A 27,866-nucleotide genomic window follows, 5' to 3' on the forward strand; every position below is an offset into this window, starting at 1 on the left:
CTGATTTTCAGAAGGAGATTGCCAGGCCTTTCTTCCTAGCCCATCTTAGTCTGGAAGCTACGCTGAAACCTGTTCAGCAACACAGCAACACATAAACCTCCACGGACAGACGGGTGGTGGCTGCACGTGAGGGGCACTAGCCGGGGCTCGAACCCAGGTCTCTAGAATGGAAGGGGAGAATTTTACGACTGAGCCACCAATTAAAAAAAAAAATTTTTTTTTCAATGCTCCCTATAAAATAGTTGGTCATAAATAATAAATAAATATGTTGCCTTCAGGTTGACTCCAACTCCTGGCGACCCCACGTGTGTCAGAGTAGAACTGCACTCCGTAGGGTTTTCACTGGCTGATTTTTGGAAGTGGATTGCCAGGCCTTTCTTCCTAGTCTTAGTCTAGAAGTTCCACTGAAACCTGTTCAGCATCACAGCAACACACAATCCTCGACTGACAGAAGGATGGTGACTGCCCATGAAGTGCACTGGCTGGGAATTGAACCAGGGTCTCCTGCGTGGAGGGTGAGAATTCTACCACTGAGCCACCACTGCCCCAGGAATTCACAAAGTTAGGCGGTGCTAACTGTGCATGCTATAGGTTGAATACAGAAAAGATCAGGGTTTCTTAACAGCTCTGCCCAAGTCATGAATCTAGTTCTTCCATACCTCTCTGCTCTGAGCCCCGGCACTCCAGAACAACACCCTACAATCTGCATCGAAATGAAATGTTTCAAAGGAGCCCCAGTGGCGTAATGGTTAAGCGAAACATTGGCCCTTGAAACCCACCTAGAGGCTCTGCAGGAGAAAGACCTGGCAATCTGCTCCCATCAAGATTAAAAAAAAAAAAAAAAACCACTGCCGTCAACTCGATCCCGACTCACAGCGACCCTATAGGATAGACTAGAACTGCCCCATAGTTTCCAAGGAGTGCCTGGCGGATTTGAACTGCCGACCCTTCGGTCAGCAGCCATAGCACTTAACCACTACGCCACCAGGGCTTCCCCATAAAGATTACAGCCTAGGAAACCCTGTGGCGCAGTTCTACTCTGTCACAAGGGGTCACCATGAGTCAAAAACTGGCTCTCGGCGAGAACACAGTATGATTGCTCCTTAGTGACAGAAAAATATCCAAAATTTTGGTGTTTAAGTGGAAAAAAAAAAAAAAAAACAGTTTTAACCAGGCTATGATTCCTGGGAAATCATCAAGCCAACTCAGAAATGCTTACTAAGAAAATCTAGCCTACAAACTATTTTCACATATAATGAAATTCCTATGAGCTCAGTTCTACTCTGACACAAACCTGGTCGCTGTGAGGCAGGGTCAACTCAAGGACAATTGGTTTTACTTTAGAGTCCCACCCAAGCTAACCAAAAGGTTGGAGGTTCGAGTCCACCCAGAGGTGCCTCAGAAGAAAAGCCTGGCGATTGACTTCTGAAAAATCACCCTTGAAAACCCCATGGAGTGCAGTTCTATTCTGACACACTTTGGGGCGCCATGAGTTGGAGTCGACTCAACGGCGACTGGTTTAGCAGGTAATACTCTGAGTCAACTGACTGATGGCATTATTTACAAAATTCAAATCCCTCCCTGAGGTGTAACTATAAATGGAATCCACCACCCAAGAAAAGGTTCATCGTGACGGTTCGCCTTCACCATCCTCTTGCCATGTCTGGACTTTCAACTGACCTGGACTTCTCATGCCGGGAGAATTCATTTCTGCTGACATTGGCTCCAAACATAAGCTGGCTCAGTGGTCTCCTCTTCTGGCCCCGCCCGCAAGCCCCCAACACAAGCACAAACATGCAAGTGTGCACACGTGTCCGCACAGAGCCCCGCTTCTGTTTGCCATCCAAACTAAGACCAGAGGTGCCCTGCACATCACAAAGGATTTCTCTCTGCAGCGCCCAAGCTCCTGGGGGCCACATCTAGCCCCACACCTGCTCAGCCCCTTTGTTCTCTACAGATAATGATCTTAACAAGATGAAATCACCCACCCAATTCATCCTTGACGACTTTAAAAGCACCCTGCAGAGGCTGCCCTCTGAATCTCATTGAAAGACTGCTTCGTCAATAAAAATGTCCAAAATAACTACCTCCCGGAATTAATGGAATGCTGGCACTGGACACCTGCTCAGGATACGGTAGCATTTGTTGCAATTATCTGCAGGGATCTGAGCATTTCAGCAAGGGTTTAGGAGCCCTGGTGCTGCAGTGGTTAAAGTGCTCGGCTGCTAATTGAAAGGTCTGTGGTTCAAACCCACCAGCCACTCTGCCGGAGAAAGATGTGGCAGTCTGCTTCTGTAAAGACTGTTGTTGCTAGGTGCCTTCGAGTCGGTTCTGACTCATAGCGACCCTATAGGACAGAGTAGAACTGCCCATAGGGTGTTCAAGGAGAAGCTGGTGGATTCAAACTGCTGACCTTTTACTTAGCAGCGGAGTTCTTCACCACTACGCCACCAGGGCTCTTCTGTAAAGATTCAAAAAAAAAAAAAAAAAACCAATGCCGTCGAATTGATTCCAATTCATAGCAAACCTATAGGACAGAGTAGAACTGCCCAATAAAGTTTTCAAGGAGCGCCTGGTGGATTTGAACTGCCAACCCTTTGGTTAGCAGTTGTAGCACTTAACCACTACACCACCAGGGTTTCACTGTAAAGACTACAGCCTTGGAAATCCTATGGGGCAGTTCTGCTCTGTCCCTATAGAGTCGCTATGAGTTGGAATCCACTTGGCAGCACTCAGCAACCACAGCAGGGGTTTTATGAGACAAGGTTTTTCTCTACAACCTGGTGGAAATTCTAGCATGGGTTTCCTAATGGGTAAGAGAAGTGAGTACCCAACCCCCCCACTTCCCCTGGTCTGTCAGCGTGTTGTAGTGTGGTGGCCTGTGTGTTGCTGTGATGCTGGAAGCTATGCCACCGATATTTCAAGTACCAGCAGGGTCACCACGATGGACAGGTTTCAGCAGAACTTCCAGGCTGAGATAGACTAGGAAGAAAGACCTGTTGATCTACTTCAGAAAATCAGCCAATGGAAACCCTATGGATCATAACAGAATATTGCCCAATATAGTACTAGAAGATGAGCCCCTTAGATTGGAAGGGGCTCAAAATACACAGTGATGATTGCAACAGTGGACTCGAGCATACCAACGATCGTGAAGATGGCGCAGGACCGGGAACTGTTTGGTTCTCTTGTGTTCGAGGTGGCCGTGAGTCAGTGCCAACTCGATGACAACCAACACTAACAAGAGGGGTACCGAGCTAGGAGAAAGCAGCAGGGAAGACATGGGGTCAAAGTGGGGTCTTCCTCAAACACAGAATTACCCAGTGGCCGTGGGCCCTGGCAGCCCGGGGTTGAGCCTGGACCCCACTCCTGGGATGACTCAAGTGGAAAGACCCAGCAGGTCACAAAAGAAAAAAAAAACAAGCAAACAACTTGCTGTCCAGTAGATTCTGACTCAAGGTGACCCACGTGTGTCAGAGTAGAACTGCGTTCCACAGGGTCTTCTTGGCTGTAATCCTTGCAGAAGAGATCAACAGGCCTTTCTTCTGTGGAGCGGCTGGGTAGGTTGAAACCCTCAGCCTTTAGGTTAGTGTTGTTTTTGCGGTCAGTTGTCATCGAATCGATCCCAACTCACGGTAACCCCGTGTGCGTCCGAGTAGATCCCAACTCACGGTAACCCCGTGTGCGTCGGAGCAGATCCCAACTCACGGTAACCCCGTGTGCATCGGAGTAGATCCCAACTCACGGTAACCCCGTGTGCGTCGGAGCAGATCCCAACTCACGGTAACCCCATGTGCGTGGGAGCAGATCCCAACTCACGGTAACCCCGTGTGCGTCGGAGCAGATCCCAACTCATGGTAACCCCGTGTGCGTCGGAGCAGAACCGTGCTCCATACAGTTTTCAGAGGCCGTGAGTTTAATGACAGCAGATCGCAAGGCCTGTCTTCTGTGGTGCTGCTGAGTGGGTCTGAATCTCCAATCTTTAGGTTAGCAGTCAAGTGCAAACCGTTTGCACCACCCAGGGACACAGGGCAGCCCCATACTCTCCCTCCTCTCTTCTCTGCACCTGATCAGAGAAACTGACCCCCTTACCTGGCCTGGGCAGCACCTGACCTGTTAGATTAGAAAAAAAAAAACTAACCTGTCGAGTCGATTCAACTCTCCAGGACAGAGGAGAACTGCCCCATAGGGCTTCCAAGGAATGGCTGGTGGATTTGAACTGCCAACCTTTTTTTCCGGCAGCTGAGCTCTTAATCACTGTGCGACCAGGGCCTGGACTTTTTGCAGGACGGCCCTGAAACTTCCTCTAGAAAATTCCTACCCGGGGACGCAGCTGACCATGGACTGGTAACAGCCTCTCACAGGAAGAACCCCCCCTCCCTTCACTTTAGCCCACAGGGAGCGGCCCCATCTCAGTGGAGGAGGAATTCACATCCTGGAACCTACCCAAAACACCCACTGCTGATGAGTCGATTCCGACTCACAGTAACCTTATAGGACAGAGTAGACCTGCCCCATAGGGTTTCCAAGGCGGTCATCTTCACAGAAGCAGAGTGCCACATCTTTCTCCTGCCGAGCGGCTGGTGGGTTCAAACCAACGACTTTTTGGTTAGCAGCCGAGTGCTTAACCACTGTACCACCAGGCCACCTTCCTGGAATCTACGGCTCCTCCCAAATCCATTTCCATCACTGATTAAGGGCGTTCCTGGAGGATGAGCCCCAGAAAGCTTTCTATGCTTTCTCCGAGGACTCTCTGGACAGCCACAGCACATCTCACAGCTATTTAGAATTATTTTCGTAATGAAATGTAATCCAAATGCCAACTGCAACTCCAACTCCACTTAGTGCCCTAACGGTACGGCTGAGATGTAACACCCTCCCTACCCCAGACGGTGCCCACATGAGAAATTCCAGGAAAAAATGCCCACTCCCGCAACACATGCAAAAAATGTGCCTGTGAACTAACCCACTAAACCAGTAGCCCTGGAGTCGACACTGACTCACCGCGACCCCATGTGTGTCAGAATAGAACGCATTCCATGGGGTTTTCCACAGCTGTTTTGCAACTAGAATGCCAGGCCTTTCTTCCGCTGCACCTCTGGGTGGACTCCAACCTTTTGGTTAGCCGCAGAGGGCATTCACCATTTGGACCACCCATGGGCCCCCCAACCTTATTACACATATGTAGAAAAAAAACAAAACTAGTTTTTGTTGAGTCGAATCCAACTCATAGCGACTCTTTAGGCCAGAGCAGAACTGCCCCCATAGGGTTTCCAAGGAGAAGCTGGTGGATTTGAACTGCTGGCGTTTTGGTTAGCAGCTGAGCTCTTAACCATTGCACCACCAGGGCTCCCACTTAGGTATAAAACCCAGCTGCCTTCCAGTCAACTCCAGCTCCTGGGGATCCCATGTGTCGGAGTACAACTGTGTTCCACGGAGTTTTTTCAATTGCTAAACTTTTCAGAAGTCGGTTGCTAGGTCTTTCTTCTGAGGCATCTCCGGGCGGACTCAAAACTCCAAACTTTCAGTTAGCGACTGAACAAGCACACCCTTTACACCAGCCAGGGGCTCCTTCTGGAAAACTGTTCTTTGTTGTCGTTAGTTGCCAGGGAGCTGACTCTGCGTCATGGCAACGCCACATGTACAGACTAGAACTGTGCCCTATAGCGTTTCCAAGGCTGTGACCTTTTGGAAGTACATTGCCAGGCCTGTCTTCAGAGTTGCTGCTGGGTGGGTTCGAACCACCGATCTTTCAGCTAGTAGTTGAGCGCTTAACTGTCTGCACCAACGAGGGACTCCCTGGCAACTCTCGTTAGGTGCTGTCAAGTCAATTCTAACCCATAGCGACCCTACAGGACAGAGTGGAACCGCCCCACAGCGTTCTTAAAAGCATTTCTAATATTGGTTCTAGGATACCTGGGTGATCAGAATGGTTAAGCACTCGGCTGCTAACCGAAAGGCTGGCCATTTGAATCCACCCAGACGTGCCTCAGAAGAAAGGCCTGGCGGTCTGCTTCTGAAAGTTCACGGCCTTGAAAGCCCTACGGAGCTCCGTTCTACTCGGACACACATGGGGTCACCGTGAGTCGGGGTCGACAGTAATGTGTCTTAGTGTTGGTTCTATTTTTCCAAAGTTAATCTTCATCACACACACACAAAAAAAGACCAGACTTACTGGTCTGACAGTGACTGGTGGAACTCCCGAGACCGTGGTCCCCCTGGACACCCTGCTAACTCGGAACTAAAGACATTTCCAAAGTCCACCTTCCAGCCAAAGATAAGACAGGCCTATAAAACAAACAGTAACACACCTGAGAGAATCTGCTTCTTAGTACAATCAAGTATCCGAGACCAAATGGGAAGCTCCTGCCCAAAGGTAAGATGAGAAGGCAGGAGGGGACAGGAAACCTAGGCAAAGGGACATGGGGAACCCGGGGTGGAGAGAGAGAGAGGTATTGCAGGAATTGCAACCAATGTCAAAACAATATGTGTATAAATTTTTGAATGAGGGGGAGAAAAAAAAAAAGGTAACCTTCAAAAAAAGGGCCTGCCATGTTTATTTTTGAAAACTACCTGTGTTATCAAATTCATCAATGCACTCCTTTCCTTGCTCACGACTCAGACTCTGAGTAAACAGTCCTTCCTTTGTTCCTTATCGCCTCTGTCCTCCACAAGCTTGGCTTCTGTGGTTCCAAAGTCCCAGGTGGCTACCTCCCAGGAGCTGGTCTCAGGCCTCCTCGCAGAGCTGTGTGCTGGGAAGGCCAGCCCCAAACCAGACTCAGATTCCTGGAAGGGAGGCCTGTGCCAAGTCATCTTGGCACAAGCCCATCACTGGGGGGCAGAGGGAGGGGTCTACTGTAATTTTACACCTGGGTTTACCTGCCAACAGGGAGGGCTCTATAATGTAGCCGTAGGGAGGAGCATAAATGTCCAGGCAGGTAGAAAGAAGAGTGCGTGGCCATGAAAGCCTCAGTTAACGCAGTCAGCTCCTCCTTCAGCAAACATGGGGGGCAGGGGTGGTTCGGTGGTAGGATTCTCAGCTTCCACGTGCGAGATCTGGGCTCGATTCCCAGCCCATGGGCCTCAATATGCAGCCACCACCCATCTGTCAGTGGAGGCTTGCAGGTTGCTAGGATGCTGGACAGGTTTCAGCGGGGAGCTAAGAGGGACTAGGAAGAAAGGCCTAGAGAGCTACTTCTGAAAACGAGCCAATAAAAACCCTATAAATCACAATCAGATTCCGTTGAGTATGGGGTCATCATGACTCTGAGCCGGCTCGATGGCAGCAACAACTTGTCCTTGTAACCACCACTCAAACCAATAAACAGAACATTTATAACACAAATGACTAGGTAGGTAAGCAGACAGATACAGACAGGCTCAACCTGTTGCCATTGAGTCGATTCCAACTCATAGCGACCCTTCAAGACAGAGAAGAACTGCCCCACGGGGTTTCCAAGGAGCGGCTGGTGGATTTGAACTGCTGACCTTTTGGTTATCAGCCGAGCTCTTAACCACTGCACCACCAGGGCTCCATACATATATACAAAAACCAAAAAAACCAAACCCGTTGCTGTCTAGTGAATTCCAACTCATAGTGACCTGATAGGACAGAGTAGAACTGCCCCCAGAGGGTTTCCAAGGAGCAGCTGGTAGATTCGAACTGCTGACCTTTTGATTAGCAGCCGAGCTCTTAACCACTGCATCACCAGGGCTCCCGATAGATAGATATAGGTAAATAATTATATAGTTAGCAATATAAATAAATAAGCTAAATATAAATATATTTCTAATCTATACTTAGGGACAGAGGAAGTTCAATGGTAGGATTCTCGTCTTCCACGCGAGAGACCCGGGTTCGATTCCCGGCCAGTGCACCTCATGTGCAGCTGCTACCCGTCTGTCAGTAGAGGCTTGTGTGTTGCTGTGATGCTGAACTGTATTCAGCAGAGCTTCCAGACTAAGACAGACTAGGAAGAAAGGTCTGGCGATCTCCTTCTAAAAATCAGCCAGGAAAATTCCATGGATCACAGCCGGCCAATCCACAACCGATCGTGGGGATGGCACTGGACCAGGCAGCGTTTCACTGGGTTGTGCATGGGGTCGACACGAGTGGGGACCCGACTGGACGACAGTACCTCCCACCATTCTCTTTCTTCTGCTTGTGTACCTCTCTCCCCCAACCTGACTGGCCCCCGAACACTGTAACCCTGTTTTGTTTTGTTTTGTTTTTTAACTTTCCCATAGTTCTTAGGATGCCTAGTAATTCACCCGACTGACGTGTCATGCCCAGCCCCCACTGTGTGTCTGTCTCCCCGACTGGAACGTAAACCCAAAGAGGGTGGGCACCTGTGTCCACTGGGGTCCCCTTACACCCCAAGTCCGTGACCAGGCCTGGCACTCAGTGGCTGTCCAACAGCATGTGTTATACAATCAGCGCGGCCAACCTTCCCGGTTTGCCATGGCCCAAGGGGCTTCCCGAGACATGAGACTTTCAAAGCTATGCAGGAAAGTCCCGGGCAAGCAGGGACACACTGGTCCCCTTAAGTACCAGCGAATAAATGAGGAGCTGATGGTGTTGGGGCAGCTGCCCTTTATCGTACACACATTAAGCCAAGCATCACGCTGGCACAATGTGGTTGCTGTCATTAGCCGCCATCAGGTCATCCTACCACTCATGGTGACCCCATGGACAACTGAACAAAAGGGTGCCCGGTTCTGTGCCATCTGCTTTATGATCAACTATCTGACATTCTCAGGAGCCCTGGTGGCTCAACGTTTAAGCACTCAGCTGCTAACCTAAAGGCAGTTGGCTCAAACCCACCCAGAGGCACTGCGGAAGAAAGGCCTGGCAATCTACTTCTGTGGAGATTACAGCCAAGAAAATCCTATGGATTCCTGAAGCCAACTCTTCAGACAAAGATTAGACAGGGCTATAAGACATAAAATGATACTGGTGAGGAGTGTGCTTCTTAGCTCAAGTAGACACATGAGACTATGTGGGCAGCTCCTGTCTGGAGGCGAGATGAGAAGGCAGAGGGGACAGGAGTTAGTTGAATGGACACGGGGACTCCAGGGTGGAGAGGAGGAGTGTGCTTTCACGTTGTAGGGGGAGCAACTAGGGTCACATAGCAATGTGTGTATAAGTTTCTGTATCAGAAACTGACTTGAATTGTAAACTTTCACTTAAAGCACAATTTAAAAAAAAGAGAGAGAGCAGAAGAAAGAAAACCCTACGGAGCACAGTACTACTCTATACCTGGTGAGGTCTCCACGAGTCAGAAATCGAGTTAACAGCACCCAACAACAACTGCAGCATGACATTGGGGACAAAGCGGAACTGTGTATAAACACCAGTGGTCGCCAGGGGAAGGGGGAAGGGGAAGGATGACTAGGTGGACCACAGGGCAGTTTTAGGGCAGTGAAACTACATGGAACTGTGATGGTGGACATGTGACATGCATTTGTGAAAACCCACAGGATTGTAGGAAGCAAAGAATGAACACCGCAGACTATGGACTTTGTTGCTGTGCACCGTCCAGTCAATTCTGTGTACTACCGCCCCACAGGGTTTCTAGGCTGTTATCCTTTTGGAAGCAGATTACCGGGTCTTTCTCCCGTGTAGCTGGGTAGGTGGGTTCAAACTGTCACCTTTGAGTTAGCACCTGGCCAATGCACCACCGTGGGTCCTAAAGTATGGACTTAGCTAAAAATCATATATCAAACGATTTTGCAGTGGTTAAGAACTGGGCTGCTAACCAAAATGTCCACAGTTTGAATCCTCCAGCCTCTCTCCCTTATAGGGAAATCCTCCGGGGCATTTCTACTCTGTCCTATAGGGTTGCTATGAGTCAGAATCGACTCAGCCACAAAGGGTTTGGTTTTTCAGTTTCGTAAAGAATGTCTGCCTTGAGCATTGTGCTCTTTGAAAGAACTCTGCGGGATCAAACTGACAACAGCAACTCAAAAGGTTAGGGAGGAACCTTAGGGGGCAGTGAGTTTATGTTACCGGGGGAGGAACAACTCAGAAAAGGAGAGTAAGAATGGCTGCACCACTCCAAGAATGTCATCAAGGTCACTGAATTGTACATGTAGAAACTACTGAACTGATGTGCCTTCTGCTACAGATATTCTCAACAACAACAAATTAATTATTTTTTGAAAAGATAAATACTAATATATTACCATTGGTCTTTCCATTGTAACAAATGTACCCCAGAGATGCAATATGTTACTAACAGGAGAAACCTAGCAGGGTAGGCGTGTATGGGAACTCTGTGTCCTTTCTGAGCAAGTTTTCTGTCAAACTGCACTAACAAGTACTCCAAAAAGGGGGGAAGAGGGGGGTAGAAGAGAAGGCGGTAGTACAGTGTTTGTTTGAAACAATTTGGGGAAGCTACAAAGAAAGCCCCAGGGCATTGTTCCAAAAGATACTGGAAGCGCTTTACTTAGAATTCTGAGCAGGCTTCTCCCAGAAAGGGCACTGTGGTCAGAAGATTCTAGGGATTGTCTGGGTGGGGACAGTGTCGAGTGTGTCCTCTGCCCCTTGCTCCCTGTGAGAGCTACCTCCCTCCGGTCAGCAGCTGTGGATGAGTGGCCAGTCCGGTGACCATGTCTGTGACCACAATCATGACACCATGAACTGTCCACATGGGTTACCCATGGGTTACCCAAAAGGAGCCAGGCACTGTTGTCCCCAGGCACGTTGCCCCTGGGCATTCCTGAATGGGATGAAGTAAGCCTACTGCGTGGGGACCTGCCTTCCTTCACCCACACGTGAGAAGGAACAAGGGGGCCGAGAGCAGAAAGCAGGGAAGAGAGAACCCAGGTGGGGACAGATCCAAGATGGCGCTCACTGGAGTTGGTGGGGCCATGTGGGAGCTAGCTGCAGCACTGGGTCTTAGCAGGGGCATGACCACAGGGCCATTTGCTGGCTGGGGGTGGATGGATGGTGCAGATGAAGCAAAGGGCTCAGACACGAGAGAAGGCAAAAAATTACAAAAATGTATCACCCTTGTTATGGACTGAATTGTGTCCCCCAGAGATGTGTATCAACTCGACTAGGCCATGATTCCCAGTATTGTGTGGTTGTCCACCATTTTGTGATCTGATGTAATTATTCTATGCGTTGTAAATTCTAACTTCCAGGACACAGTGGTTAAGCATTCGGTGCTAACTAAAAGGTCGGCAGTTTGAATCCACCAGTTGCTCCTTGGAAACTTTATGGGGCAGTTCTGCTCTGTCCTGTAAGGTTGCTATGAGCCAGAATCAACTTGATGGCAATGGGTTTGGGGTTTTGTTTTGTTTTTTTTGGTATGACGTTAATGAGGCAGGATTAGAGGCAGTTATGTTAATGAGGCAGGACTCAATCTACAGGATTAGGATGTATCTCAAGTCAGTCTCTTTTGAGATGTAAACGAGACAAGTGAACAGAAAGGAGAAGGACCTCATACCACCAAGAAAGAAGAGCCAGGAGCAGAGCCCATTCCTTTGGGCCCAGGGTCCCTGTGATGAGAAGCTCCTAGACCAGGAGAAGATTGATGACAAGGACCTTCCTCAAGAGCCAATATAGAAAGCCTTCCCCTGGAGCTGGTGCCTTGAATTCAGACTTCTAGCCTCCTAGGCTGTGAGAGAATAAATTTCTGTTTATTAAAGCCATCTACTTGCAGTATTTCTGTTATAGCAGCACTAGGTAACTAAGACATGCTCCACAGGATTTTCATGGCTGTGACCTTTTGGAAGCAAATTGCCAGGCCTTTCTTCTGAGGTGCCTCTGGGTAGACTAGAAGCACGAACCTTTTAGGCAGTAGACGACTACTTAACTGTTCCTGCCATCCAGGGACTTCATTCTGGCTCTTACTCCTTGCATTTTCTAACCCTCCTCTCCAACAGGCCCATTCTCCTTTTCTAAGCAGGAACTTTGGACCCTGGATCTCCTCAAGCTCTTCTCATGCCCTTGGAAATGCAGAAGAAAGAGGGAAAAGAGAGTTTTCAAGAAGAGGAGAACACAGGATGAGTAAATCCACAGGGACAAAGCAGATTAGTGGTTGCTAGGGGCTAGGGGCCAGGGGAATTGGGCGTGACTGCTAATGGGTACGGGGTTTCCTTTGTTATTGTTGTTGTTGGGTGTTGTCCAGTCGCTTCCAAACCACAGTGACCCCATGTGACAGAGTAGAAATGTCCCTCAGGGTTTACCAAGCTGAAATCTATAAGGAAGCAGACGGCCAGGTCTTTCTTCCATGGAGCTGCTGGGTGGATTCGAACCACCAACCTTTTGGTTAGCAGCTGAGCCACCAGGTATCCTGGGGTCTCCATCAGGGGTGATGAAAATGTGCTGGAAGTAGACGGAGGTGATGGTCATTGAATGTGGTTATGTACTAAATGCCACTGAATGGCACCCTTTAAAATGGTTAACACTACGCTTCGGGTATTTTGCCTCAGTTTTAAGAAGGTAAGAGGACAGTTCGTGGAAACTCTCCCTTCTGTCTAATATTTTATCTCCATTCTCAATTTCCCTCTGACGCAATTAAACTGGAACTGTCATTCACGTGGGCAAGCCTGTTCAAATGAGACGAGAGGTCTGGACACCATCTTCTGTGTATTGTGAAGTAATAAACAACACTCCCTCCCGATGCCTTATGTAAACACCACCTTTGTTATGAATTGAATTGTGTCCTCCAAAAATGTGTGTCAACGTAGCTAGGCCAGGATTCCCAGTATTGTGTGGCTGTCCACCATTTTGTCATCTGACGTGATTTCCCTACGTGTTGTAAATCCTACATCTATGATGCTAATGAGGCAGGATGAGAGGCAGTTATGTTAATTAGGCAGGACTCAATCTACAGGATGGGATTGTATCTTCAGTCAGTCTCTATTGAGATATAAAAGACAGAAGTAAACAGAGAGATGGGGGACCTCCTACCACCAAGCAAGAAGAGTCAGGAGCAGAACGTGTCATTTGGAGCCAGGGTCCCTGAGCTGAGAAGCTCCTAGACCAGGGGAAGATTGAGGACAAGGACTTTCTCCCAGAGCTGACAGAGAAAGCCTTGCCCTGGAGCTGGCGCCCTGAATTCTGACTTCTAGCCTCCTAGACCGTGACAGAATGTTTTTTTGTTGTTGTTGTTGTTGAAGCCACCCACTTGTGGTATTTCTGTTATAGCGGCACTAGATGACTAAGACAGACTCTAAGACTACATGCACAGTAAAATCTCTACAGTCTTGATGGCACTCATTTGGAAGTTGGGCAAAAGGAACAGTGGGGGGTGAACGTCTCCAAGGATTGGGGCGGGAAGGCTCCCCTCCCCAGTGAAGAGGAGCCAAGAGCTCAAGGGAGAAAACTCACCTCCAGGTAGGAAAATAAGTGTAAGCCCTTTAGAGAGAACCATCTGTCATTAATTATTCATTAAGGAAGGTCTCCTGGAGCTTAAGAAAGTCAGACTTTCCGATAGTAGGATGCGTGACAATTTCCTTGTTGTGCTGGAAAAGTTCTGAATCTCGGCGGTGGAGTGATTGAAGATGGCTCCCCCTTTGAATGCCAATCTGGGCACTGGGAATCATGGGATAAAACCGCACGGAGCTACACACACACCTAAATACACACTCACACCCACAAATTAAAAAACGAAAGCCAAGCCCGTTGCCATCAAGTTGATTCCAATTCATAGTGACCCCACAGGACAGAGTAGAACTGCCCCATGAGGTTTCCAAGGAGCAGCTGGTGGATTCAAACTACCCACCTTTTGGATAGCAGCCAAATGCTTAACCACTGTGCCACACCCACAAATGGGGACGTGCAAAACATGGAGAAAATGGATGAAATTGTGTAGCCGTCTCACCAACATGAATGGACCTGCGTCGGCATCCTGGGTCTGGTATTGTGCTGCGGCTCTGTAGGAGTCCCTGTGTGGTGCAAAGAGTGAAGCACTCACCTACTTATGGATAGTCTGGTGGTTCCAGTCCACCCAGAGGTGCCTTGGAGAAAGGCCTGGCAACCTGCTCCCAAAAAATCAGCAACTGAAAGCCCTGCAGAACACAGTTCTACTCTGGCACACAAAAGGTCACCATCACTTAGGACTGACTTGGTGGCAACTGTTTGTTTACAGCTACAGAAGATATCTGAGCCCTGGTGGTACAGTGGTTAAGGGCTACTGCTGCTAACCAAAAGGTCGGCAATTCTAATCCACCAGGCGCTTCTTGCAAACTCTATAGGGCAGTTGTACTCTGTCCTATAAGGCCACTCGCTGTGAGTCAGAATCCACTCAACAGCAACGGGTTTGGTTTAGAGAAGACGTCACCACGGGTGGAAGCTGGGTGAAGGGTTCTCCTCGACCTACCCCTTCTCTCCTCATCCCACCTTGAGAAATGGTCAAAAGTTGATGGAGACCATGGTTCAGAGACACAATCACGACGGTTCTAAAGGCTTGAGAGTTTGTAAACTCATTCTTCTAGGCAAACTGTGCTGGGCCTTCATCTTTAACCAGCATTAAAGGAGGTGGCCCTGGTGGTGCAGTGGTTAAGCGCTCAGCTGCTAACTGAAAGGTCGGAGGTTCAAACCCACTAGCCACTCCTCTGGAGAAAGATGTGGCAGTCTGCTCCCGTAAAGAGGACAGCCGTGGAAACCCTCGGAGCAGTTCTACTCTCTCCTAGAGGGTCGCTGTGAGTCAGAATCGACTTGATGGCACCTAAAAATAGCAAGCATTGAAGAAAGGGGCCCAGGTCAAAGGCTGCGGATGATGTCACCAAAGCTGGGAACATGTCAAGAGGGAGTACACATACGCACATAGGCACACACCACATGTTCACATACACAGTGTGCATGCACACACGTGTACACACACATGCACATATGCCACGTGAACACATGCACACAGGTGCACACGCACCAAACATGATGCATATACATGCACCCAGGGAACACACAGGCACATGTGAATACATGCGTGTACGCTATACATACGCCCACACACGCGTACACACACATGCACATATGCCACGTGTACACATGCACACACGCACCAAACATGACGCATATACATGCACCCAGGGACCACACAGGCACATGTGAATACACATGTGTACACTACACATACGCCTGCACACGTGCACATACGCACACACACACATGCACATATGCCATGTGTACACATGCACACAGGCGCACACACACCACACATGCATGCAGACTAGTACATACACACACATCCTACACACATATAAGCCTGACCCCACCTCCTGGCTCCTGCTAGCCCCATGGCCGGAGCACAACACGCCAACTCTCAGCCTCCACCCTCAGCGCCTACGTGAAACCAGCCTTGAGGAACAACCCTTGTCTTCATCAAGACACACAAACCCGGCAGAAGGGCTCCTCTCATGCAACACAGCTCTCCTCTGGTCCCCTGGGGCGGTGACACTCTATTTTTAAGGACGAGATTACTCACCAGACACCCTTGCCCACTTGGCGTCCTCCAGGGCCCCCACGTGACTGCAGACACACAAGTCACCCGGCAGCCCGGCCTGGCCACCAGCCCCGGCATTTCACAACAGACCCACCCAAGTGCCCAAAGGAAGACAATCGCTGGCACTGGGTGCCCTGGCTCTGCCATTGTTCACTCCGATTTCCACCTCTGTTGTAACTGCACGGTCCCTGCTCCTGCCCCGCCCAGCAACCCTAAACACACCCAGATTTGAAAGGCACTCAGCCCAGCTTCTGGGGAGCCCACTGCTCATAGGCAGGAAGAGAAAGCGGGGCAGGGAGGCAGATGTGGGGAGACCCTCAGTGGACCTCAGATGTGGGTGTTCCTCTGAGTCTCCCAGCAGGGCTGTAACAGAAATACCACAGGTGGGTGGCTTGAACAAACAGAAATCTGTTTTCTCACAGTTGAGGAGGCTAGATCTGAATTCAGGGCTCCTGCTCTAGGCAGGAAACCCTGGTGGCATAGTGGTTAAGTGCTATGGGCTGGCAGCTTGAATCCACCAGGTGCTACTTGGAAACTCAGTTCTACTCTGTCCTATAGGATCACTATAAGTTGCAACTGACTCAACGGCAAAGGGTTTTTTGGTTTTATTCTAGGGAAATAGGAACCCTGGTGGCGCAGTGGTCAAAGTGTTCTGCTAACAGAAAGGTCTGAGGTTTGAATCCATCAGCCGTTCTCAGGGAGAAAGGTGTGGCAGTTGGCTTCTGTAAAGATTCCAGCCTTGGAAACCCTGTGGGGCAGTTCTACTCTGTCCTACAGCGTAGCTATGAGTCAGAATCAATCTGACGGCAGCAGGTTTGGTTTCGGATTCTGGTTGGCTCTAGGCAAAGGTCCTTGTTCTTGGGATTCTTGGTGATCTTCATGGGGTGTCCACCTTCCCTCACCTATGCTTCCTGATCTGCTCGTTTTATATCTCAAAAGTGATCGTCTTAAAACACACTCTACAATGAGATGACCTCATTAACCCTATTCCCCAATGGGATCACATCCACAGGTATCCCCCATTGCCATGGACTCGATTCCAACTAAGAGCCACCCTATAGGACACAGTAGAACTGCCCCATAGGGTTTCTAAGGAGCACCTGGTGGATCCAAACTGCCGACATTTTGTTTAGCAGCCGTAGCACTTAACCACTGCACCACCAGGGTTTCCCAACTATTCAAAGCCCCTGCGTTTTCTCCATACAGTGGGAAACCAAACCAAATCACACCAGCTGCTGTACAACTGCCCCACAGGGTTTTCAAGGAGCAGCTGGTGGATTTGAACTGCCAACCTTTTGATAAGCTGCTATAGCTTTAACCTGCAGGTATAACCCATTGCTATTACCATTGAGTCGATTCTGACTCACAGCAACCCTACAGGACAGAGTAGAACTGCCCCATAGGGTTTCCAAGGAATGGCTGGTGAATTCAAACTGCCAGCCTTTCGGTTAGCAGCCATAGCACTTAACCGCTATGCCACCATGGTTTCCATCCACAGGTATAGGGGTTAGGATTTACAACACGTAATTTTGGGGAACACAACTGAGTCCGTAATAGCACTTTTTCCACAACTTCGCCACTGCCACGGCCAGCATAACCCAGCCCTGCTGACCTCTCCATCCTTTCCTCCTCCCCACAGGGACCCCCCCCCCGCCCCACCCCGAGACCTGTCTGCCCACTGCAGGCCAGGTTCGCTTGTCTCCAGCCGGGCCTCCACGCCCAGGAGCTGAGTGGCTCTTGCCACGGCCACTGGCAAGTTGTACATGACAAAGGTGGCCTCCACATATCTGTTGCTGTTAGCTGCCTGTCAGTTGGCTCCAGCTCATGGCAACCCCGTGTGTGCAGAGTGGAACTGTGCTCTATAGGGTTTTCAAGGCTGTGACCTTTCAGAACTAGATCTCCAGGCCTGTTTTCAGAGACTTCTCTGATGCCCGCCTATAAAACCCAAACCCATTGCCATCGACTCAATTGTGACTCATAGCAACCCTATAGGCAAAGCAGAACTGCCCCATTGGGTTTCCAACGCTGCAAACCTTTACGAAAGGAGGCCGCCTAGTCTTTCTCTGGCAGTGCAGCTGGTGGGTTCGAACTTCCGACTTTTCGGTTAGCACTCCAGTGCTTAACCACTGTGCTATCAGGGCTCCTTAGTGCAATGTTCCAAACCACCTATGACATTGACTTTGAAGTCATTGCCTTCCTCCCACCCCCATTTCCAAACTCAGGCTTGCTTGGTGACCCCTTCCTCATCACCAACTACATATTAGCGAAGAGGCCTCTTTTTTTTCCCCTCCGTGGTTTTGATGCACGCCTGCTATGGCTTTGAGTGCTGCTAAGTCATAAGTTGACCTTGGGTGGTACAAAAGGTGAATGCCCTCAACTGGAAGTTTGGAGGTTCGAGTCCACCCAGAGGTGCCTTGAAAGAAAGGCCTGGTGATCTACGTCTAAAAATCAGCCCTTGAAACCCCTGTGAGGGAGCACAGCTCTACGCTGACGCGCTAGGGAGCGCCATCAGTCAGAATCAACGGGGGTGCAAGCGGAAAGTAGTGAACCATAAGCTCTGACCTTGACTCTTTGATTCCCCCGGGTGCCTGATCTCCCTATTTCCAAAAGGAGGGAGTGAACCTGAGAAAAAGAACCCCAGAAACACACACACAAGATCGTTGTTGCTGTTGTTGGGTGCCATCAAGTAGATTCCACCTCATTGTGAGGGGGTAGATTGGCTCCCCAGGGTTTTCTTGGCTGTAATCTTTACGGGAGTAGATGCTCAGGTATTTTCTCCCTCAGAGCCTCTGAGAGGGTTCAAACCACCAACCTTTATGCTACTAAAAAAAGTTATGTTACTAGTCAGCTCTTAATCACTTAAACTTTGCACCACCAGGACCTCTTATACACAAGGTACAACAACAATAACAACTTGTTGCCACAGAGTCGATTCTGACTCATAATCCACTGCCCTCGAGTCAATTCCAGTCATAGTGACCCTAGAGAACAGAGAAGAACTGCCCCATAGTTTCCAAGGAGCACCTGGTGGATTTGAACTGCCAACCTTTTGGTTAGCAGCCGTAGCTCTTAACCACTAGGCCACCAGGATTTCCTTCTGACTCATAAATAGGACCCTATAATACAAAGCAGAGCTGCCCCATAGGGTTTCCGAGGAGTGGCTGGTGGATTCGAACTGCCCAGCTTTTGGCTAGCAGCCGAGCTCTTAGCCACTGAGGGCTCCCTACACAAGATATCCCTCTTTATTTTCCTAATAAGCAACACGTTGGTTCAACCTTCTAGCAACAAAGGGTTGCTAAGAAGCTACAGACTCCCTGGTGCCCATAGTTTAAATACGGCGCAGGTTAGGGTATCCTGACCCACTCCCGTACGTTTAAGGTTCCAAACGCCCAGAGAGAACTTGAAATCGACTTTTCAAGCTGGCCAGTTGGGTCAAGTTCACGGCTAGGGCACAAAAGAAATGGAAATTGTCTAATAAAAGAATTCCAAGCCTCAGAGAAACAAGATCGAAAGTGCAGACGTGTCGGGAAATGCATAATTCATCTCAACAGCGACCACCCCCCAAAACTCCACGGGACCTCTGGCCCCTTCCAAGCTCTAGGGCTCTTCCACTCCCCGCTCCGGCTGCAAATTCCACGGGAGGGCGAGGGAGGCCGGGGTCAGGTCCGCAGGTCGCTGGGGGTCGCTGCCTGGGAGGGTCACATGTGGTTACCCAGGAAGTTCTGTGACGTCAGGTGGCCCGGACACCGGGGTAGTGGTGCTGGTAAGGGGGTGTGTGAACCGGGATCCATGCGAGCCCGGAGCAGGGCGGCCGGCAGGTCCGGTAAGCTCACCGGGGGGCGCCCTCCGACTCTCGCGACTCGCCGAAGGCCAGGGGCTCCCCGCGAGGGGACCCTGGGAGACAGGGCGGGACAAGGAGCCTACCCGTGAGACGGCGGCGGTGACACCGGAGCCTTTGTCTAACGCCGCGTCCGGCAGAGCGCGCGCCCCGGCCCGTCCCCGCGCGCCCTGGTCGGTCCCCGCGCGCACTCACCCACGGTGGAAAGCGTGTCGAAGTCCTGCAGCCGGTAGGTGGGCGCCTCGGGGCGCAGCGCCCCTTGAGGAGATCCCCCAGCGCTCTCGGCGTCGTGGACCCCGGGGCCAGTGCCCGCCGCGGCCGCCTCGGCCGGCCCGGGCGCCTCCATGGGGTCCGGGCTTCCCGGGACGCAGCCTCGGAGGGCGGCGCGGCGGTGGCGGCGTGGGGCGGCGGCATCAGCGGCGCCCCATGCGCCCCGCTCCCGCGCGCCCGGCGGGGACAAAGGCGGGGCGCGGCCGAGGGTCACTGCAGGAGCAGCAGCAGCAGCAGCGGGTCGTGGCGGCCGCTCGCGGCAGGGGCCGAGCTCTGGGCGCCGGGCGCCGGGGGAGGCGGGGGCGGCGGGGGCGGAGGGGGCGCGGCGTGGACAGGCGGCGGCAAGGCGGGGTCCAGACCGCTGGTGCCCGGCTCGCTGTTCATCCCCGGCGCCTCCGCGACCCGAGCGCGCTGCGTGCGCGTTGATGGGGGGCCGGGCGGAAGCCGGGGCGGGGCGCGGGGACCGCGAGTTGGGGGCGTCGCCCGCCTCCGCGCTCCGCCCCGCCGCTCCCGGGAGTCAGCGACAGCGGGGACAGGGCGGGGACTGGGCCCGCGTGGAGCGCGCGGGGCGGGGGCCCCGAGCTCCCCAAGGGACCCGCGCCCGGGCCCGGAAGGAAGGTCAGAAGGAGCTGGGGACAGGGAGGGTGTGGTTAGAGCAAAGTTTAAAAGGGTCAGGAAATGAGGTTGAGAGCTGATCAGAGTCAGGGTACACCGACCGTGTCCGCCCGCGCGCCCCCGCGAACCCCGGGGGCGTCAGTTCAGCGAATAGAAACGCCCCTGAGGTCCTGTTCCTGGTTCCGACGGGGGACGGTGGGGGCGCACGGGACCTCCTGGGCTGTCCTCTGCGGCCGCCTGTGAATCTATGGGTATTCCCAAGTAAACATTTCTTTGCAACAATGGAACGACCGAACGCAGTCACCGGAACTTCTTGACTCCAGCTTGCAAAGGACCGGGGACAACAGAAAAGAAAAATGCAAGGCTCGCAGATAAATTTGAGTTTCAGATACACAACCGGTGATATATTTTTTTTAAGTGTAAGTATATATATCCCATGGAATATTTGGGATGTATATATACACGTAGAAGAGGAGCCCTGGTGACGCATGGGTTAAAACGCTCCGCGGCTAACCGAGAGGTGGGCGTTTCCAACCCGCCGGCCACTCTGCTGGAGGAAGGTGTGGCAGTCGGCTAGCTTCCATGAAGATTACGCGTAACTTCTCCTAGGAGTCCTACTCATAGTTCGCTATGAGTCGAAATCTACTCCAGGGCAGTGGGTTTTTATGCTAAGAAGTGATTCCTTGTTTATCTGAAATTCAAATATAACCGGACATCCAGAGTTTTTTATCCAGCAACCCTTTCCCCGGGAGTCTGGTTAAGGTGCAGATTGGCCTCAAGCCTCGGCTGCAGAGATGTAGCCTGCTCCCCCCTCCCCGGCTGACACTGCAGGTCCGTCGGCGGACCACACTTTGAGTAGCAAGAGGGAAACCGTCTTGATAGTGATTTTGAGGAGCGTTAGCGATTCCGGGATGAGAAGGCAAGGTGCTGGGGTTGGGAGCCTCATGGAAACGGAGGATAAGGCTTTGGCATCTTTGGGGGCGACAGGAAGTCAGAACCCAGTTCTGCTTTTGGCTTGCTAGCTCTCGCCCCGCCTTCACCAGCGCTTGGTGTGTGGCAATGTTACCCCCTGGCCTGAGGCCTCCTGGCTATTCTCCGCCAAATCTTGAGCTGCAGTGCAAACAATGGGCTCCTTCAGCTCCTCTCGAGCTCTGCGCCTGGTTAAGACTAGGACGCGTTGTGACGCTTCAGCCACTGGGGCTCTGCCTGCCCCACGCCACCAACGTGGGAGGTTCCCGGTGTCCGCGCTGTGCGGATGGCTTCTCCACGTGGGTTGGACCTTGAAAATGCTGACAGCTAAAAAGGTCATCCCCCATCTCGCTGAACAACAGGTGTAGAAAATGTTCAGTGGGAGCACGCCTTGATGTATTTTCACCAAAAAATAATTTTTTTAAAAAAAAGCTCATTTAAAAAAAAAAGCTAAGGTCGTCAAGGATAAGGTTTTACACCCACTTAAGCAGTTATCATAGTACAGGGCCAACAAAAAAAGAGCAAGACCCTCAGCGAGATGGATTGACGCAGTGGCTGCGACAATGGGCTCAAGCATAACAGCTATTGTGAGCATGGGGCAGGACTGGGCAGTGTTTCCTTCTGTAGTACATGGGGCAGGACTGGGCAGTGTTTCCTTCTGTAGTGCATGGGGTCCCTATGAGTTCCAACCGACTGGAGGGCACCTAACAACAACATAGGCTCTCGATGGCAAAATTGGTTAAGCAGTGTGTTACTAAGTGCTAGACTGTTAAAAATAATCAAAATTCACCAAATTTGAAAATAGTTTACTCTGAGCAGTTATTCTAAGTGCATTAAAACAAACAAACAAACCCATTGCTCTCCAGTCCATTCCCACTCAGCAACTCTACAGGACAGAATAGAACTGCCCCCACAAGGTTTTCGAGGAGTGTATTCAAACTGCTGACCTAACAGTCCTAGCTCTTAACCACTATGCCACCAGGGTTTCCATGTGCATATAGAGAGACCATTTTGATTCCAGAAAAAGCAAATGGCTGGAAGAAGCTAGGTACAGTGGGGCTTATAAAGGGAAGAGGAGGGAAAAGAATAGATCAACTACTGGCCAATCTTCAGGACGTTGACTGAACTCTGCCTCCACCCTTCACTGAGATCCACTGCTAACAGGCAGGACTTCTAACTGGTTGTTCCTTTCTTTGAACCCTGTGGAGAATTTGCATTTCTAACTAGTTGCCAGGCGATGCTAATGCTGCAGGTTAGGGACCAATTCTGAGAAGCACTAGTAGAGCAGTGGGTCTCCAAATTAATTATACCTAAGAATCACCTGGGGGTCTTGTTACATTGTAGCTTCTGATTCAGTGTATCTGGGGTGGAAATGCAAATTCTCAGCAGGGGTTCTAAGCAGACTGAACCTGTTGGAAGCCCTGATGCCATCTCACCAGAGGCGGATGTACCAAAAATAGTGCAAACAGCAAGCGCTGAAATTGCCCTGATCAGGGTTGTAACACGCACCCAGGGGCAATCTCTAAGTTGCAGGGGAGGTTGCGGGAGTCACCCCATTTCTAGAGGAATAGATGTCGATAGCAGCAACGAGTTGGCAGAAACATCTCCTGGCTTTTGTCCGGCTGCCTTCACCAGGTGCCTTTTATATTTGTGGAGCCTCAGCATGTCATTCTGTGCCTCGTCTGGCGCCCCTTGGACTTGTGCCCTGGGGCAGGTGCCCCATTTGGAGCCACCACCCCCCCCCAACACACGCACACACCTCTGTGTCTACTATCCTTGAGGAAGGATGTCGGGTCATACCTGCTTACTAAAAATTGCTCAGCAGTGACCCCGCCCCCCACCCCCGCCTTCAAGGGGCGCCCAGGGTGTGTGCCACCTTCATACCTGCCATACCTTAGACAGGCCTCTGCTTCTGGCCTGGCTGCTGCTAATTTGTCCCTCCACCCACCTGCAGCCAGGAGGCTTTTGGAGATTTAAATTACAACTACCCTTTTCTAGCGGGGTGGGAAAAATCGACATTGCTATACAGCAGCTTCTGGCAGGCTTTTGCAATTTGGGTCAGGCTTTTTATGGTTAAAATTTCGCTTTGTGGATAAGAAAAACCTTGAATCAAAGTAAGATGTCTTATTAATTTTCCTCTTCAACACTGGCATAGTGGTTAAGAGCTACAGCCAGCTATAGCTGCTAACCAAAAGGTCGGCAGTTGAAATGCATCAGGTGCTCCTTGGGAACTGTATGGGGGCAGTTCTGCTCCGTCCTGCAGGGTCGGTATGAGTCGGAATTGACTTGACGGCAAGGGTTTTTCTTCAACATTACCAACCTTGAAAACCCCGTGGAGCAGTTCTACTCTGATACCTGGAGTTCCCATGAACCAGAATTGACTCTACAGTAGCTATTCTTTTCTAGCAGGGTGAGAAAAATTGGCCTTGCTATAAAGCAGCTTCTGGCAGGCTTTTTCAGTTTGGGTCAGGCTTTTTATGGTTAATATTTGGTTTTGTGGTTAAGAAACACCTTAAAATCAAAGTAAGACATCTCTTAGTAATTTTCCTCCTGAACACTACCAACCAAAGGTTGGCGGTTCAAATACAACCAGTGATACCTTGAAAGAAAGGCCTGGTGAACTGCTACCAGAAGGTCACCACCTTGAAAACCCTACGGACTGTACTTCTACTCTACACATGGGGTCACCATGAGTCAGGGTCGACTTGAGGGCAAGTAAGAACAACAAAAACAAGCTGATCCTGGAATCTGGGTGACGTATATAGTTAAGCACTGTACTACTCACTCAAAGGTTGGCAGCTAAAACCCTGCCCAGAAGAGCCTCAGAAGAAAGGCCTGGCAATCTTCTTCCGAGAGGTCAAATCCTTGAAAACTCTGTGGAGCACATTTCTCCTCTGTGCACATGGGGACACCATGAGTCAGAATCCACTCGACAGAAGCTACCAACAAGCGGACATCTGCCTTTGCCTTCCAGTTGCACCCTGGAAGAAACACTTGAGGGCCTGTCAGATTGAAACTCTGATTGTGGACACAGGTGATCCGACCATCTCTCTCCCACCCACACACCTATCTCTTCAGGCTCCCTGGATGACCCTATTTCACAACAGTTTGCTTTACAAGGCAGCTTTTATCTGTAAAGATCATAAAAATTCTTTAGAAACCACATCATGTTCCTTTGAATACAGAAAAAAAAAAAAAAAAACTTCTAAGCTAGTCTTGAAAGAGCCATCGCCACCTCTATGATATGACATTATTTGTTGTGAAGAAATACCGGACTCTGTTATGCTAAAGGAATAATACCTGCCCCTAGCAAGAATTAGCTGTAAATTCCACACAATGCCTGTATTGTTGGATGTCTTCAAGTCTATTTCCACTCCTAGCAATCCCATGTGACAGAGTAGAACTGCCCCCATGTGGTTTTCTAGGCTGGAATCTTTATGGAAACAGATTGCCAGGTCTTTCTCCCTCGGGGTGGGTTCCAATCACCAGCCTTTCTCATAGCAGCTGAGCGCTTCACCACTGCACCACCAGGGCTCCTTAACAATAGGTGCAAATCAAAACCCAAACCCATTCCTGGGAAGTTGATTCCAACTCACAGCGACCCTACAGAAGCAGAAGTGCCCCGCAGGGGTTTCTAGGCTGTAATCTTTACAGAAGCAGATTGCCACATTTTTCTCCCGTAGAGCGGCTGGTGGATTTGAACCAGTGAAGTGTTGGTTAGCAGCTAAAGTGCTTAACTGTTTGTGCCACCAGGGCTCTGTAACCAGGTGCAGATATTGTTAAATATAAGAGAATCAAAATCCTTAAGTCTATGAAACAAAAAAAAACCCAGTGCCGTCGAGTCGATTCCGACTCATAGCGACCCCATAGGGCAGAGTAGAACTGCCCCCATAGAGTTTCCAAGGAGCGCCTGGCGGATTTGAACTGCCGACCCTTTGGTTAGCAGCTGTAGCACTTATCCACTACGCCATCAGGGTTTCCAAAGTCTATGAAGGCAGCTTTTATACACTTCTTTTAGATTCTCTCTCTCTCTCTCTATAAACCAAACCTGTTTCTGTTGGTTCCATTCTGACCCATAGTGACCCTGTAAGACAGAGTAGAACTGCCCCCACAGGATTTCCAAGGCTGTAAATCTTTACAGAAGCAGACTGTCACATCTCTCTCACAAGGAGCAGCTGATGGGTTCCAGCTGCCCACCTTTTGGTCAGCAGCCGAGTGCTTAACCATTGCCCTACCAGGGCTACTTTCATATATATGTTGTTGTCATTAGGTGCCCTTGAGTCTGTTCTGACTCATAGTGACCCTATGTACAGCAGAATGAAACACTGCCCTGTGCCATCGTCACAATCGTTGTTATGCTTGAGTCCATTGTTGCAGCCACTGTGCCAGCCCATCTTGTTGAGGGTTGTCCTCTTTTTCGCTGACCCTCTACCTTACCAAGCATGCTGTCCATCTTCAGGGGCTGGCCCCTCCTGAGAACATGTCCAAAGTACTTGAGACTAAGTCTCACCATCCTCGCTTCTAAGGAGCATTCTGACTGTACTTCTTCCAAGACAGATTTGTTCACTTTTCTGGCAGTCTCTTGTACATTTAATATTCTTCATCAACACTGAAATTCAAAGAAATCAATTCTTATTTGGCCTTCTTTGGTCATCGTCCAGCTTTCACATGCATACGCGGTGATTGAAAATACCACAGCTTGGGTCAGGCTCACCTTAGTTCTTAAATGACGTCTTTGCTTTTTAACACTTTAAAGAGGTCTTTTGCAGCAGATTTGCCCAATGCAATATGTCCTTTGATTTCTCTTCTTCTTTTTTTTTTTTTTAATTGTGCTTTAGGTGAAAGTTTACAGCTCAAGTTAATTTCTCATTCAAAAATGTATACGTATTTTGTTTCATGACATTGGTTGCAATCCCCACAATGTGACAGCACACTCCCCCTTTCCAGTTTCTACCCCCGGTTCCTTGTGTCCGTTCATCCACTTCCTATCCCTTCCTGCCTTCTCGTTCTTTGCTTTTGGACAGGAGTTGCCCATTTGGTCTCGTATATTTGTTTGAACTAAGAAGCACGTTCTGCACCTGTGTTCTTTTTTGTTTTATAGGTCTTTCTAGTCGTTGGGCTTCAGCAATGGTTTTAGTTCTGAGTCGGCAGAGTGTTCAGGGTACATAGTCCCGGGGGTTCCTCCAGTCTCTGTCAGACCAGTAAGTCTGGTCTTTTTTCATAAATTTGAATTCTGTTCTACATTTTTCTCCCTTTCTGTCCGGACAGTCTGCTATGATCATTGTCAGAGCAGTTGGTGGTAGAAGCAGCCAGACACCATCTAGTTCTTCTGGTCTCAGCTGATGGAGTCTCTGGTTCATTAGTCCTTTGGGCTAATATTTTCCTTGTGTCTCTGGTTTTCTTCATTCTCCTTTGTTCTAGATGTGATGGGACCAATAGATGTGTCTTAGATGGCCATTCTCAAGCTTTTAAGACCTCAGATGCTACTTACCAAAGTGGAATATAGAGCATTTTCTTTACGGACTATGGTATGCCAATTGACCTAGATGCCCCCCAAGACTATGGTCCCCAGCCCCCAGCCCCAGCCACTTGGTCCCTCAAAGTGTTTGGATGTGTCTAGGAAACTTCTATGCTTTTGTTTTGGTCCAGTTGTGCTGACTTCCCTTATATTGTGTATTATTTTTGTCTTCACTGAAGCTGATACTAGGCTACTATCTAGATAGTGATTTCCCCTTCCTGCCCCTCCCCACACTTGTAATCATCAAAGAATATTTTTTTCTACGTGTAAACCTATTCTTGAGGTCTTATAATGGTGGTCTTATACAATATTTGTCCTTTTATGAGTGACGTTTTTCACTCAGCATAATGCCCTCCAGATTTATCCATGTTGTGAGATGTTCTGCTCATTTATCAATGTGTATCGCTGTGTAGTATTCCATTGTGTGTATGTACCATAATTTGCTTATCCCTTCATCTGCTAATGAGAATATCTTTTTGCTATTGTGAATAGTGCTGCAGTGAACATGGGTGTGTGTCTGTCTATTCATATCATGGCTCTTACTTCTCTAGGGTATATTCCAAGGAGTGGAATTGCTGGATCGTGTAGTAGTTCTATATTTCTAGCCTTTTAAAGAAGTGCCGTATCGTTTTCCAAAGTGGTTGTATCATTTTGCATTCCCAAGAGCAGTGCATAAGAGTTCCAATCTCCCTGCAGCTTCTCCAACATTGGTTATTTTGTGTCTTTTGGATTAATGCCAGTATTGTTGGGGGTGAGATGTCATTTGATTTCTTGACTGCTGCTTCCGTGGGCATTGATTGTGGATCCAAGTAAAATGAAATTTTTGACAACTTTAATCTTTTCTCTGTTTATCATGATGTTGCTTATTGGTTCAGTTGTGAGGATTTTTATTTTCTTTATATTGAGATGTAACCCATACTGAAGACCGTGGTCTTTGATCTTCATCAATACGTGCTTCAAGTTCTCTTCACTTTCAGCGAGCAAGATTTTATATATATAAATATCCCAAAAAACCCATTGCCGTCGAGTCGATTCCGACTGATAGTGACCCTGTAGGACAGAGTAGAACTGCCCATATAGAGTTTCCAAGGAGCACCTGGTGGATTTGAACTGCCAACCCTTTGGTTAGCAACCATAGCACTTAACCACTACACCACCAGGGTTTCCATATATATATATATACGTATATATATATACTTAT

The 27,866-nt window shown here is 49.6% G+C and overlaps 1 protein-coding gene across 1 annotated transcript in view; it reads right to left on the reverse strand.

Moving 5' to 3' along the window:
* The window catches only part of PRKX (protein kinase cAMP-dependent X-linked catalytic subunit), an 89,421-nt gene extending 63,761 nt beyond the window's left edge, over positions 1 to 25,660 (reverse strand). Inside the window, exons 1-2 of the mRNA XM_064277993.1 lie at positions 25,585 to 25,660; positions 19,489 to 20,070 (exon numbers count right to left, since the gene is read on the reverse strand). Coding sequence (XP_064134063.1) covers positions 19,489 to 20,070; positions 25,585 to 25,660 — 658 coding nt within the window. The remainder of the gene's footprint in view (positions 1 to 19,488; positions 20,071 to 25,584) is intronic.
* Between the last annotated feature and the right edge of the window lie 2,206 nt (positions 25,661 to 27,866).

The sequence above is a fragment of the Loxodonta africana genome, chromosome X (genome assembly GCF_030014295.1).
Source record: "Loxodonta africana isolate mLoxAfr1 chromosome X, mLoxAfr1.hap2, whole genome shotgun sequence".
In the NCBI taxonomy this organism is placed as follows: Eukaryota; Metazoa; Chordata; class Mammalia; order Proboscidea; family Elephantidae; genus Loxodonta; species Loxodonta africana.